Here is a 15,832-nt window from a genome sequence, read left to right as displayed (position 1 = left end):
GTTTTGCAAATGCATACCGTTTCGAAGTGTTAATCCAAACATCTCGGGAGATTCTCTTGCTCCCTGTATTTGGCGCGATGTGTTCCTGTGCTCGTGCAGTGTCGTGAACTGCGCAGACTCTGATCACTTCTGCCGCTGGTTCACTGGCTTGCGTTTTGTTTACCAAATCATGTCGCAATGATTTTTAATAGAGTTGTTATAAAGTCAAGTCATGCCGAGTCATGAAGGTCAAGTCAAGCAAGTCACAAGTCTCTGGGTGCGGCTACGTTTTTCATTCAAAATATTGCGGAAAAAGGGAACATCAATGCGGAGATGATGTTGTTTACATCAAAACCGAAACCAAGCCGTTCACACAGAATGCATATTTATAGCATTTTCTAGAGGGACATCTATCACTGTTGCATTCGCGTCTCGCACAAGAGAGCTGCATGTATAGAAAGCCATGTAAAATTAATGCAAGTTCAACTTTTAAAAAAACACGTCTCGAGACTTTATGGCGTTTTTTCCTCATCCCACTGCATCTCATGCTTTTAAATGAAAAAGTACACTTTGTGATTGGTTTGCGGTCCTTTGTATTAAACTATACATGCATACATGATGCGGTTTTGTTTAAGCAACTTAATTATATATGGTTTATAAACAAATTTAAACATTATGCACTTTTTTCAGAGATAGTAGTGTTATTTTATTGCTTTGAAGAAATGTGCATTAGTAATATTTTGCTATAAAAGTAAATATAGCTTCAAAACATACAAGCAAATATAAAGTAATAAAGGGGGAAAAGATGATTACAAGTGATGAACAAAAAACACTTTCAGTATCTGGGAGCGCTTTAAGTATCACAAGTTTTACAGATTCCTCAGCATTATTGCCATTTGATTATTACTGATGAGATCATAGACACTGACAGCTTTAATAGACTGCACTCACACTAATGCACAGATCTATTTCTGCATATCAGATGTTTTGTCCTGTTCTGAAAACTGACTGTTTACATCAATTTCGTATCATAATGCAGTGCATTTAACCGCAGCTGCGAGCTTCAGGACCAGTGTTGGGTGTAACTCGTTACTAAGTCATTATCCATTATTATTATCCAGAGAGTGCATTTTAACACTCGCGCGACAAGCGAGAATGCGAATGATGTCATAGGCTAATCGATTATGGTCCATTACTGCATCGATGCAGAATCATTTACGTCCGCATCGCGATGCATCGAAGCAACGATTAATTTTGACACCCCTATATAATACGAATATTGATAATATTTTAGTACAAAGTTCAAATTTAGTTTTTCAGCCATTTTAACAGCCCTAATCGGCATTGGATGTCAAAAAAACCAATCGGTCGACCACTAATGAAAATACAGGCAGTAGAAGCACCTCCTTACCCTCTTTTTAGATCTGCTTCTGGGTAGCATGTAGATGTCTTCCATCTCCTTCTGCTTCTGCTCTTCCTCCACCTTCCGCCACTGCTCTTCTGGAATTATATCATCCCAGTCGCGTATAGGCTTCTCCTCAAGATCTGGTTTGCTTTCATCCATGGTGAAGTTAGCAACCTATCAGAAGGAAAACACACAGCTCATGCTGGGCCAAGGCTCAGGAGAAAATATGCTACTTAACATTACAAGTTTTAATAGACTCTTGAGTACCTTAAACTGTGACAGAAGCTCATCTGTAGCACTAGATCCTTGATCGCTCTCTCTGGTTTCAGCAAGCCGCAAGATCTCATCAATGTCCATTTCCTGTGGCTCTGATTCCTCCCCCTCAGGTTCCTTAAACAGATCCTCTGCTCCAAACTTCAAGATTGCTGTCAATTCTTCTTTACTGAAGGGGTTTGAACTGGAGGTGGCCAAAACACAGGCATGCATTATGTGTTATATGTTCAATACATGCTTAAAAAAAAACATTCTGATAAGATAAATGTATTTTTTTTTCTACTTAATATACAAGGTTCTCACTTTGAATTTCCTGAGTTGTTATCCAGTACAGTTCGCCCAGTGGTGTCCATTCTCTGAATCACAAGATGGTCTAGTACCATCTTCTTTTTGGCTCTTTCAATAATGTCTTCCTCCACTGTGCCTTTTGTAACCAGACGATAGATATTCACCTATGCAAAGAACCCCAAAATAAATTTAATTGCAGCCTACATATGCTACGTCTGAACATTAGGTCAAAGATTTGTGATCTACTTACTTGCTTTTTCTGGCCAATCCTGTGGGCTCTGGCCTGGGCTTGAAGATCATTTTGTGGGTTCCAGTCTGAGTCAAAGATAACCACTGTGTCGGCAGAGGCCAGGTTAATCCCAAGCCCTCCAGCTCGGGTGGACAGCAGGAAACAGAAGTCCTGTTAAAGACCGCAGACAGTGAGAACAAGAGCCAACTGCAAGCCTTGTGATGATTGCTTAAATCTATTTATCCTATTCCAAGTTAATATGCATAAAAACTTGATAATAGCCTATGCAACGGTATAAATCAGTTTGTCTGAGCAACAGCAGGCAGGTGGAGTGATTGTTAGGAAACCATTATTTTGCTTTGTGGTTTTACATTATTGGCACATTATTGGTGACATTAGTAGCACAGAAGTTAAAAATCAATATTATATGAAAGATCAATTAGCCTTATGGATCAATTAACCTTAAAGGCAGTGCTTAAAACAAATGTACTGTATACAGTATACTTTTTATTCTATTGTAGGAGTTACATTATGTGTTAGAAAATTATTCTGCTTCATGATTTTTGGTGACACTAGTGGCGCAGATGTTGCATCACTACTTAAATACAAATCAACCTTATGCAACCTCAAACATCAATATATTGCATATACTGTATATTTTAAGTTATATTACTTGTTAGAAAATAATTTTTTGCCTATTTTTGGTGATGCTATCGGTGCAGAATTTACATCACTTAAATACATATTTTGTAGAACATCATTTCACAAACTTATGAAACATAATAAAACAATGTTGTATATACGGTACAGTTTACTGTAGATTTTTTGAACACATATGGGCCTTGTTTCAATCTGACAGAACTGTTTTGACCCTTTATGATTTTCCTGTATGAGGCCTGTATTTCCCATAGATCAAGCATTCTCAGAACCAGTCAAGTGCCTTGTCAACTGAGCTCTGACGCAGAGAGCGACTGGAACATCACAACCATAGCAAATGTCTCCAAACAGTGCAGCTCTGCCCAAACAAAACAAACACGCATGCCATAGTTTAGGATCTTACCTCAGAGCCTTCTGCATTAAAGTGGTCCAGTGCTTGTTTTCTGAGCTCTCCCTTGATGGAGCCGTCCAACCGCTGAACATGAGAGAAAACACAGACGCGGTTAACGAATGTCAAGCGTGGCACTTTGACCAAACTAAGGCACCTCAGCTAGATATACACTCATAAAATCCTAAAACCCCCATAAGTCACCACAAAATTATGACGACACTGAAGATGTTTTGCCAGACCAAAACAACATTAGGACGCAAGCTGCGCTAATGCTCTAAGCTGCACCGATCAAAAAAATAACCGAGTGATAAAAATAGGCTCAGGGAACTTGCTGTCTGAGCAGACGTACTGCAAGCCTGACACATGATTCCCTAAATCACCCGAGTCAACTGTACAAGGACACTTGTTCATTCGCATACTTTTGTAATCGAGTACTCCGTAGTACACAAAAACAAGTACCACATTTTGGACTCGGGTTGTGGAAAATATGGTAATCCATTTCTTAAAAGAATTCAAATGCAAATTAAACAGAACTTATGCATGCAATGTATTTTGTTTTATTCAGAAATGTCACATTGCTGATAATGGTTTTCATTAGGGGTATCAAAATTAATTATTGCATCAATGGAGCAATAGACCATAAATCGATTATAGCCTACTGGTGTCATTTGCATAGGCTCTTGTCACGCGAGTATTAAAAATGTACTCTCTATTTTTAAATCTGAGCTTGCAGATAAGTATTAGATGCATGAAACTCATGTACTGACACGTGTGCTTTGTGTCTGTTTGTCCTGAAGCTCGCGACTGCATTTAAATGCACTTGAATCTTCGAATACTTTTATGAAACTTATGTAAACAATCAGTTGTTTTCAGAACAGGACAAAACATCCGATATGTCAAAATAGATCTGTGCATTAGTATGAATGCAGCCTATTAGCTGTGATCTCATCAGTAATAGGCTAATCAATTGACAATGATGCTGAGGAAAAAATAAAAAAAACCCATAACTATGATTATCAGTAAACTTTCGGATACTTAAAGCTCTCTTAGATACTGAAATCTAACGATTAAAAAAATAAAAAGTTTAAAGTCCCCATAAAATTAAAACTGAAGTTTTTTGCTTTTAGTATGAATATGTTAACCTTAAGATTATCTAGAATCTAGTGTGCTCTAAAACAATGACACAATTCGTAGTTACAAGATTTAAACATTCAAAACTTATAGTCTCTCACTTCTGCCAATATGGATCAACGATTTTGATGACATCACCCTGCACTTCAGCTTCTCATCAAACTTTGTTCAATCAAATGCTCTTTAGAATCCGAAGTATCCCGCCCCCTACAGTATAAATAAACACTGAGGCTGCGGCTGAAATCGTCACTTGTTCACATAATTAGTATTTTCTATACAGTGAATTGCATGTAGTACACTATACAGAGGATAGGGAACAATTCAGACAGTGTAAATATGCTTTCCATTGGGGCAAAAGAAGTCTGGTTCTCATTCGTTTCGGTGTCTCACTATGGGTAATTACATTACGCCAGCCCCAATTGGCTGGCAGACATGACGTCGTGTCTGGGAGTGGCCTCCCCACCCCTCAGTATAAAAGGAGCGGCACAACGTCATTACGACATTCAAAAACCTCTTCTCACTTCACACCAGAAGCCTTAACGAAGTCTTGGACAAACAACTGGCCACCACGCCGTTTTTCGCCAGACTCCTTCAATTTTGCATTCCAGCCAATTGCAAGGTGACCTGGAAGGACAAACCGTTCACTAGTAAGTTACCCGTGCAGGGAGGATCCGCTCTCGATGTGGAGGGAATGGAGAAGGCAGGACTTCTCTGAATGCCCCCCATGGAGCAATCAGTTGCCGTGCACTTGCACCCAAAGCATGCGGCGGCTGCAAATCCGATGTTGCCATCCAAAGCGGACCATTTCCAGTTGAGCATGACGGAACGCGCTTATAAAGAAATTGCTCTCCCTGTCAGGGCTCTGAACGCAACCTCTATGCTGACTGCGTACCAAGCGCAATTGCAGGACGAAGTATCGACCAGGCCAGGTCAGACGCACTGGGAAGAGATCTGTGTTGTTACAGATCTTTCTCTACGTCTTCAGAGGTGCACGGTTCAAGCCGTGGGCAAGGCCATGGCCACAATGGTCATTCAATAGAGAGGACGTTGGCTTAACTCTCTCTGACAGGGAAAAAGAAGCCATCCTGGATGCCCCAGTGGTCTCAGAGGGCATTTTGTATGCCTAGGAAGGCACAGACTGCATCCCCTCCGCCACCTCGGCAGACTTTCGCACAAGTTACGGCCCCGCGCACCACCCAGCTATCGCATTCCTCAACTGCAGAGACCGAACGTGAATGCAGCGGGTCACAGCGGAGTCCCGGAACAGAGAACTGCCTGGCCTAGGAAGAACTATCCGCTTGCAACAGCTCAGGTGGTCCAGCCAGCTCCTCAACCTCATCCTCACTCCCATCCTCAGGGAGCGAGGAGAAGGAAGGCGGCAGTTTGATGGGGGTCTTCCCCGGGGAAAGGAGCAGACAAGCCCACCTGTTCGCAAGCTCACGACCCTCAGATGTTCAGCGTTCAACAAGGGACGAGTTTCGAAGTACCCAGATGTTCTGTGGGGAAAATAGAGCCCGGTTGGGCCAAGGGAAACAGAGCAACGAAAAGGACGAGAGATGGAGTAGTGGTGTACACTCGCCCACTAGTCACAAGAACTTTTCATGTTCAAAACTCAAAGTTTTCACTGTATTCCCAGAACGCTGCAAAACATGTTAACTGACGTGATGAGACACTTAAAATCTGTCCAAGCGCTAAATGCCCTCGCATGTGCGGTACAGACAACAAACTCATTCACGACTCAGCCACACGATGGCGCCTGAACACTGCGAATAAACAGTTGGCGAGAATGCACACAGTCCCCCTGGGTATTAGGGACATTCTCAGGTGCGGGGAAAATGTACAGAAGCGACACTGACTCCGCTCAGGGAGAAGGGCATTCGTCTCGCTACTTACATAGACGACTGGCTGGTGACCGCTCGGTCAGAGCAAGAAGCGAGAGAACACACAGTTATGCTTCTAGAACATACAGAAACTGGGGTTGAAATTAAACATCGAAAAGAGTGTTTTAATTCCCACACAGTCTAACATATCTGGGTCTGTCACTGAACTCAGTGACATTCAGAGCGCGACTGTCGGAAGACAAGGTGAGAAAATTCACTCGTTGCATGACCGATTTTCAGAGGGAAAACAGTGTTTCCTTTCGCACATGCCTCAGACTATTAGGACTGATGGCCTCAGCTCTGATAGTTATTCCCTTAGGCAGACTGTTCATGATCGGATGCGTCATTGTCCGGTTGGGGGGGCATTCACGAGGGCAGGATAGTGAATGGAAGATGGGACATCTAACCAATCTTCACATAAACTATTTGGTTTTTCTGACGTTGAAGCATTTTCTTCCTTTTCTCAAAGGGCATCATGTTCTCATGAGAACGGACAACATTACAGTTGTGGCTTACATAAACCGACAGGGAGGTCTCAGATCACTTCCTTTGCACAAGTTAGCACACAAACTGATTTTATGGAGCAATGCCAATCTTTTATCCCTGAGAGCGACACACGTACAGGGAGTTATAAACCAGGGTGCAGATCTGCTGTCCAGGGTGCAATCCCCTCTACGGGGAATGGAAATTGAACAGGGAAGTGGTCAACAGATTTGGAGCATATACGTGTTTAAGCGCTGGTGCGCAACTAAACATGAGATTCCCTTTCAGTGTTCAGTGGCAGTCGTTCTATCATTTCTTCAGGATTTGATAGACCAAGGGAAGGCATTTTCAACCATAAGTGTTTCTGGCTGCTATATCTGCTTGTCACATTGGTTTTGATAACAAAACTGTGGGGCAGCATCCTTTGGTATACAGGTTCATGAAAAGTGCGCGCCGCATTTTGCCAGTTTCAAAACCGCTTTTCCCCCCTCATAAGATTTGGGATTGGTGCTAGATGCTCTTTCCATGTCTCCATTTGAGCCGCTGGATAAGGTTGATTTCAAAATATTGTCATTTAAGACAGTACTGCTGTTAGCTTTAGCTTCGACAAAGCGCGTAAGCGAGATTCATGTGCTTTCAGTGCCTTCAGCGTGTTTGCAGTTTATGTCTTGGGATGCAGGGGTAGTTCTGAAACCAAATCCTGCATTCATGCCCAAAATAGTTAAGGCTATCATTCCTCGAGTTAAGAGCCTTCTATCCACCACCTTTTGCTTCATCAGAACAGCAGAAGTTAAATGCATTGTGTCCAGTGCGTGCTTTACGCATTTATACAAGAAGAACCAGAGGGTTCAGGGAGAGTGATCAGCTGTTCGTATCTTGGATGAAACCTCGTACGGGGAAGCCGATTACTAAGCAGTGTTTATCGCACTGGATAGTGGAGGTGATTTCGTTGGCATATTACAGTAAGGGTCTTGTGTCCCCACCTGGTTTACGTGCACACTCAACAAGGGGAGTGTCAACTTCCTGGGCTCTATTTAAAGGAGTCACGTTACAGGATATTTGCGAAGCGGCGAGTTGGTCCTCACCGCATACATTTCCAAGGTTCTATAAACTGGATGTTACAGCTCAGACTTTAGCACATGCAGTATTGAGCATAGGAATGAGAGTCACGAGTCATGACTCGTTCAGCCCCGGATGTAGTGTTTGTGGTTGGCAGGAGACTTCGAGGCAGGCTATCTGGCAATATGGGAGTTAGGATATCCCATAGTGAGACACCGAAACGTATGCTTGAAAGAGAACAATAGGTTACTTGCGTAACCCTGGTTCTCTGATAGCATTAAATGAGGTGTCTCACCAGATCACCCTCCTTGCTATGCGAAGCGAGGAAGAGGTGTGCTTGTTTTGAATGTCGTAATGACGTTGTGTCGCTCCTTTTATACTGAGGGGTGGGGAGGCCACTCCCAGACACGACGTCATGTCTGCCAGCCAATTGGGGCTGGTGTAATGTAATAGGGCTTCTGAGGAATACGCGGAAGGGGCGTATCCCATAGTGAGACACCGAAACGTATGCTATCAGAGAACCACGGTTACGCAAGTAACCTATTGTTTTGCGCTGTCACGCAAACCACTGCACAGCACACACAGTCTGCTCTGGTCCAGAGACACGATAGCAAGGAGCAGATCATATGCGTGAATCGGCGCAGACAACAAAACGTATCGGGCCCACTTGAATTCTACACAGAATGCTACATTTTATAGCAAATATGGAGATTGTGGCTGTCATATGCTGTCAAATGTGGCTTTACCAAGCTCAACAGCTCTGGTCCAAACTGTCATATAAACAAAACGCTATTGGCTATTTAAAAAAGGGAAGGAGACTGCTTGATATATCACCTCAAGTATACAGAGAAACTAATTTGAAAAGTAGACTTCCACCATTAGCATAATAGAAGTATACAAATATGGTCCCGATACAAAGTTTAAAACATTCTTATTCAGAAAAGCAAGTAGTGAAAGTGCAAAAAAAAACACTGATAAGCGACCAAGTATCTTTTCATCTTTACCACAGATGTTACTATTACTTTTCATTATATAGAAATATTGCCACATGGCTTCATCTCTTATCACCACGTGTCCACAGCACCACTCAGTGCATTCAGTGATCACTGTGAGATTTAGGTACAGGACACCGTGCCTTGTTGAAAAAACCAGCATATGCTGGTTAGGTAGGTTTTGAAGCATGGATGCTGGTCATGTGCTGATCCTAAGCAACTAGCTCCTTCACAAGACCAGCTAAGGATCACCTTAAACCAGCTCAAACCAGCATCCATGCTTCAAAACCTACCTAACCAGCATATGCTGTTTTTTTTCAGCAGGGTGGTGAAATATTTTTCACTGATGTTTACGCCAGGCAAAGACACACAGGAAAATCAATTAGAGAACAAATTAAATAATGCTTTAACTAGTCGGCCAGTCAATTGCACTTACCTAGTAGGCATCTTTCTAATTAGGGTCCACGGGTTTGCTTTGATGCTGTACATACAAACAATTTAACACTTGGCAGTTCAGATCATACCTGAAACGGATAGCGTTTCAAAGCCAGGTATTCAGCAAGGATGTCCAACATTCGGACCATCTGAGAGAAGATGAGTACGCGGTTGCCTCTCTCCCTGAGACGCGTGAGAAGCTTGTCCAGCAGAACCAGTTTCCCGCTGCCTCGCACCAAGCTCTGAACAAACATTAACAAACAACCTCAAAAAAGATGTTCTCCTAAAAACAAAATCATTCTGTTCCAATCTAGGAGAGTCATACCTGTAGATGCTCTTGTGTTTTTTCATTCTCAATCTCCTCTGGTTGTTTGATGAGGAAACCATGGTTACAACATTTCTTCAGCTCCATTACAATGTTCAAAAAGCCAGAAGAGCTGCCTCTGGTGCCTTTAGACAAGGCTTTGAAGTTTCTTGTTAGGATCCATCTGAAAAGGTCACATTACAAATGAACAGCAATGAGATGGAAAGATGTTGTCTGAACACTTGCATTCCAATTGCATGCAGTCTTAAGAGTCTGGAATCAAAATTTGGCTCAATCAAAGAGTTACTCGATTTAGAGAGCTATTGTAAAGAGGCATGAAATCGGATAAAACAGTGCTCACTTGTAGAACTGTTTTTGCTGGGCAGACATGTCGACTCTGAGGATTTGCTCCACTTTAGCCGGCAGGGATTTCTCCACATCTTTCTTGACACGACGCAGTAGGAATGGCTCCAGAACTTTGTGGAGGCTCTGATAACCATTATCCCTGCCTTTACCATGCTTATCCTCAAAATCCTCCCAGGACTCAAACCTAATGGGAGGCAAAGGCAAAATCAAAAACAGGGGTTTTAAACTTTTTGACGCCAAGGACCCCCAAAAATTAACTAATAACTAAAATATAAAGGCAGCTACATAAGTTCATGTTAAAAGACCCATTTATACTGTGTGAGAACATACTAAATATAATGCTATACAGAGTACTTATTTCTTAAAGTAAATAGATTTTAATTCAAAGGGATAACTCAGCAAAAAATAAAAAAAATTCTGTCATCATTTACCAAACATCTGATGGCAGCCATTGACATCCATAGTACTTTTTTCCATACTATGGAAGTCAGTAGCTACCATCAAGTGTTTGGTTACCAATATTCTTCAAAATATATTCTTTTGTGCTCAACAGAAGAAAGAAACTCATAAAGGTTTGGAACAGGTAGAAGGTGAGATGATGATTTCAGAATTTTTATTTTTGGGTGAACTTTACCTTAATTATTTAAAAATACACTACCATTCAAAGATTTTAAAGATTTTCTGGTAACCAAAGACCAAAGATTTTCTGTAACTCGTTACGATAAGATTTCACTTGTTACACATTACTTAACAAACTAACAATGAAAAATACTTCTAAAGCATTTATTAATCTTAGTTAATGTTGATTTCAACATTTGCTAGTACATTATTAAAATCAAGAAGCTGTATCTATTCATGTTATTTAATGGACCTGAACTAACATGGACTGACAATGAAGTTATATTTTTAATTAACTAACGTTAACAAAGATCAATACTGTAACAAATGTATTGCTCATTGTTAGTTAATGCATTAAATGTGGTTATTCCACGGTCTGTCTGAATACTCGATTCTGATTGGCTGGCAGGTTTTGATTAAATTTGTTTAACTGCACAGGTAGTTCCAGGTCAGTTTAATCACCGTTCCATATTAATGCGCTGCTTTAATTGATGCACACTAACCAACACACTAACCAAGCATTTTCAATACAAAATTATTTTAACAGCATTTTTGCAATATACATAATCTAAAATATATTTACTAAATGTCTAATTAACATTTTAACTCTTGACTTTTTTTTTTTCTCTCTCAATTTTTCTGGTGGACCCCAAATGGCAAAAATGAACCTGCAAAGCCATAGTGTGAGTACCTACTTGTCAGGCATAAGAAAGTGCAGAAGGGACCACAGCTCTTTGAGCGAATTCTGCAGTGGGGTCCCAGTAATGAGCAGCCTGTGATTGGATCGAAAGTCGATCAGAGTTTTATATAGCAGCGAGTCATCATTCTTAAGCCGGTGAGCTTCATCGACTCCGAGGAAAGCCCAGTTTATATTCCCCAGCACTCCCTGCACACACAGACAAGTCTCGACTCAATCATTTGTGAATAATGAAGAACAACTCATTTCTATGACACACAATCCAAGTACCAAAGATTAAATCAAAGATATATGAATATCATACCTTATCCTTCAGTAGAATTTCATATGTGGTCAAAAGTGCATTAAACTTGATCCTTTTTGTCTGCTGGTGGATCCATTCATAGTCCCGGATCTGGTCAAAAACAGAGTTATACCTCAAACCAGCATTATTATAACAGGTTGGATTGTCTCAGCATGAGTACTAGAACTTACTGTCTTTCTACTTATGACATCTCCTAGGTACACCACTACATTCATGTCCGGGGCCCATGTATCAAACTCCCTCTGCCAGGAAGTGAGGGTTGACAGGGGTACAACCAGGATGAAAGGACCATAAAGCTGGTGCTGATGGAAAAGGTAGGAAAGGAAGGAGATCGTCTGAATGGTCTTTCCCAGGCCCATTTCATCAGCCAAGATAACACTGTTACACCTACAGAACATAACAGAAACCAGAGACGAAGAATGCATGGTTCATTAAAAATCAAGAACTAATATGAAGCTTGATATTAACTACTTTTTCGAATTAACTAAAACTATTTAAATCATTTTTGTTTTTCAAAATAATAAAACTGAAATAATAAATATTAGAAAAAAAACTTAATTAAAAACGTCTCTGCAACTAAAGTGCTAAAACTGAATTTAATGAAAATTTAAAGCTAAAAAGAATAATAGTAAATACAGAAAGAAAAAATAATAATAGTAATATAAATATAAAAACAAAATTACTTAAGCTAAAATTAAAACGGAAGTAAAAACAATTAAAATTAAAAGCTATCAAAATATTACTAAAAAAATAATACTGATATTATATACAGTTTTCTTTTTTTAATGATGATTTCTTATTTTATAAATTTGAATATTAATATTAGGTAATGACATTTAAATTGTATTAAATAAAAACAGAATAACATGTAACCTTGGAGTGTTTCTACAATGTGTTAAAGGATTAGTTCACTTTTAAAAAACTTTTGCTGATAATTTACTCACCCCCATGTCATCCAAGATGTCCATGTCTTTCTTTCTTCAGTCGAAAAGAAATTAAGGTTTTTGATGAAAACATTTCTCCATATAATGAACTTCATTGGGACCCAAACGGTTCAAGGTCCAAATGACAGTTTCAGTGCAGCTTCAAAGGGCTTTAAACAATACCAGACGATGAATAAGGGTCTTATCTAGCGAAACGATCGGTCATTTAAAAAATAAATAAAAAAAGTTTAAATTTTATAAGCACAAATGCTCGCCTTGCTCTGTTCTGTGATGCGCGTTCGCGACGTCATGTAATACGCAATGACGTTGAAAAGGTCACGGTTGAGGAAGTACCGAGTCAGTAGGCTTTTTAATATTAAAACACCCAGGATACGCACAAATGGGCATTTTAAACGATAAACTGACACAAAGACATTTGAATATGTGTATATGGTCCTCTTTCCGCACATTTGTAAACACTGACTCGGTACTTCTGCCTAAGTCAACCGTGACCTTTTCCACGTAATTGCGTATTACGTGACGTCGCGAACGCGCATCACAGAACAGAGCAAGGCAAGCATTTGTGCTTATAAAACTTAAACTTTTTTATTTATTTTTGAAATGACCGATCGTTTCGCTAGATAAGACCCTTATTCATCGTCTGGTATCGTTTAAAGCCCTTTGAAGCTGCACTGAAACTATCATTTGGACCTTGAACCGTTTGGGTCCCATTGAAGTCCATTATATGGAGAAATGTTTTCATCAAAAAACCTTAATTTCTTTTCGACTGAAGAAAGAAAGACATGGACATCTTGGATGACATGGGGGTGAGTAAATTATCAGTAAAAGTTTTTTTAAAAGTGAACTAATCCTTTAATATTAAAGGTTTTCCCAAGCAATTATTTCAGTAATTAAACAGTCAGTTAAATTGTTGTATATATAAACAGTTGTATAAATTAAAAATGTAATAAAGCAGCACATTAATTAGGGCCCAAGCCACTAAGGCACAGGGCCCTCTTGTTTTTAGGGCCCAAGCCACTACAGTTCAGTTTCATGTCAAAGGCTCTATGTATTTGGGGGGATGGGTGAGTGTGTGTGTTAAGTGTGAGGAGGTGGAGGTGGGTGAGAGAGAGAGAGACTTTTAAACATCTCTTTAATCACTAGAAAAATCAGTATTTATTTCTTATTTTTTAATTTTTGCATAACAGCTTAAGAAATCTCTTGGCATTATCTTTTTCTGTCAGTTTTAAGGACAAATAAAAAAAACAATAAAATCCAAGAACCAGTTAATTTGTAGGGCACTGTCAACATAATTTTATATATTTAGGTTAATAATTATGTTAATTACAACATAAACTAGTCTAAAGATACATACACGTCGTCTTATAAATGTTTGTGCTGCAAATAATAATTTGACACTAATTTGATACTGACCTATGACATCCTGTGACATGATATTCATCTGAATTTACATCATCTCATGAATGTAACAGTAAAACAGTTCAGCTCACAGATGAAGACTAAGCTGTCATGCAGGCAAAATATTTCACAAATGCTTACAGATCAATAAAATCTTTAAAAATGCTTATGAATCATTGAAGCTTTAGGTAACACTTTATAATAAGGTCTCATTTGTTAACATTAGGGAATGCATTAACTAACATGAACTAACAATGAACAATATATTTTTTACAGCATCATGTTAATTCTTTGATAGTATGAACTACCAATGAAAAATATATTTTCACAGCATTTATTAAGGTTTGTTGATGTCAGTTAATCAAAATGTTCATGTTAATTCACAGTGCATTAACGAATGTTAACGTAAAACTTTAAATCTTAATAATGTTTAAGACTTGAATATCAACTAACATTAATAAATACTATATACTTACCCTTCATGTTAATTAATATAGTTAATGTTAAAAACTGAAAGCGTGTTATTAAAGTGTTATATTTTGTTCTGTGTGTGTGTTTCACAGAGTTGTTGGTTTGGATTAACCCTTTAATTGCTGTATCCCTTAAAACCAGACTGCCAGAGGGTTAGTAATGAATGTGCCCCCGGGCACAGTTTTCCTGATGCCACCGGAGTGGCGTTTGCACTGATGGCTTGGGCCCGTCATCGCTGCTTGCAGCTATATTTAGGTTTTTTTTATACTTCAAGGCTTTATGCACGGAAATTAGGGCTGCACGATTAATCACATGCTATTGTCATGCGCATCTCATCAGTAAAGCCGGTTCTTTGATTAGCGGTAAATCTCCATGACCTCATTTCAGATGGAGCGCCATTTAATACACGGAGCCGTAGTTCGCTGACAAGCCACGCAAAATCGCGTTCATAATCAAAGAACCGGCTTTACTGACGAGATGCGCATGACAATCGCATGCGATTAATCGTGCAGCCCTAACGGAAATAATATTTTGACAAATCGAACACCAATGCCTGTACTTCATCAGTAATAGAAAGTATTAAATTACTGACAAAAAGCTCCACTTGTATGTTACATACCTGCACCAGGAGTGAGCGAGCCAGTTCACTCCATCTAACTGGTAATCTCTGAGTTGAAGGACCTCATCTCCAATGTAAGAAGGCTGCTTCTTCAAGGCCACAAATCGTGGCCTCTGTTTCAATACCTTCCATTTGGACAAAAGAAATAAAAAAAAATCGATGACAACTTCAACACCTTTTCCCAAAGAAGAAAGAAAAGCTCCAGTAGTGCACAAGCTCCATCTCATACTCACCTTACAATCTTTGGAAGGAACTGTCTTCCAGGCATTTCGGTTTTGGAAACTATCAACGCATGCCTGAAATTTCTTTCCGATTAATGCGCCATCCTCCCATGTGCACTCCACATACGGCAGCCCCATCCACTTACATAGATACTCTGGCTCGCTGGAACTGGTTTTATGGGCTGTTGTGACATATCAGAAAATTATTAAAGTAGAAAACATCTCTCTTGACCAAGTAGATCAGAAATAGTGCAATTTCAAAATCAGCAAACTTACAGGGAATGTCTGAAGGTGGCTGTGATTTCCCAGTTCTTGTTGCTGATTAAATGAGAGAAAAAGAAAACGAATAACAGATCATAACAGTTTTTTTGCTTTTGACAATAATACTTTACACTGATCAAAAGTGACAAAGACATTTACAATGTTAAAAAAAGATATCTAGCTGAACTTTCTATCACTCAAAGAATCCTAAAAAAATCTCTCTCTCTCATATATATATATATATATATATATATACACACACACACACACACACACATACATATTCATACCGAACATTTGTGGTACAGGTCTTTCGGTTCGGTAAGCATGTATACCGAACAAATCATACTTTTTTTTTTAAGGAAATTCAGACAATAAATGCTGTTTTGCCGCTCTGATGTGGTGTGACAGATCGCTCAATCAGTTT

At 39.5% G+C, this 15,832-nt stretch overlaps 1 protein-coding gene across 2 annotated transcripts in view; it reads right to left on the bottom strand.

The window, feature by feature from the left end:
* The window catches only part of LOC306843336 (chromodomain-helicase-DNA-binding protein 2-like), a 37,017-nt gene that overhangs the window by 11,922 nt on the left and 9,263 nt on the right, over positions 1-15,832 (bottom strand). For both annotated transcript variants that reach the window (XM_079374751.1, XM_079374752.1), the window contains 14 exons: positions 15,421-15,462; positions 15,157-15,326; positions 14,924-15,048; positions 11,662-11,878; positions 11,492-11,581; positions 11,186-11,376; positions 9,868-10,056; positions 9,528-9,690; positions 9,292-9,444; positions 3,235-3,306; positions 2,196-2,345; positions 1,961-2,109; positions 1,652-1,841; positions 1,391-1,558 (listed from right to left, as the gene is read on the bottom strand). In XM_079374751.1, the coding sequence (XP_079230877.1) occupies positions 1,391-1,558; positions 1,652-1,841; positions 1,961-2,109; positions 2,196-2,345; positions 3,235-3,306; positions 9,292-9,444; positions 9,528-9,690; positions 9,868-10,056; positions 11,186-11,376; positions 11,492-11,581; positions 11,662-11,878; positions 14,924-15,048; positions 15,157-15,326; positions 15,421-15,462 (2,069 nt within the window). The remainder of the gene's footprint in view (positions 1-1,390; positions 1,559-1,651; positions 1,842-1,960; positions 2,110-2,195; positions 2,346-3,234; positions 3,307-9,291; positions 9,445-9,527; positions 9,691-9,867; positions 10,057-11,185; positions 11,377-11,491; positions 11,582-11,661; positions 11,879-14,923; positions 15,049-15,156; positions 15,327-15,420; positions 15,463-15,832) is intronic.

This window comes from Barbus barbus (genome assembly GCF_936440315.1).
Source record: "Barbus barbus genome assembly, chromosome: 23".
In the NCBI taxonomy this organism is placed as follows: domain Eukaryota; kingdom Metazoa; phylum Chordata; class Actinopteri; order Cypriniformes; family Cyprinidae; genus Barbus; species Barbus barbus.
Note: the sequence above shows the minus strand (reverse complement) of the source record. Positions and strands in the feature narration are given on the sequence as shown.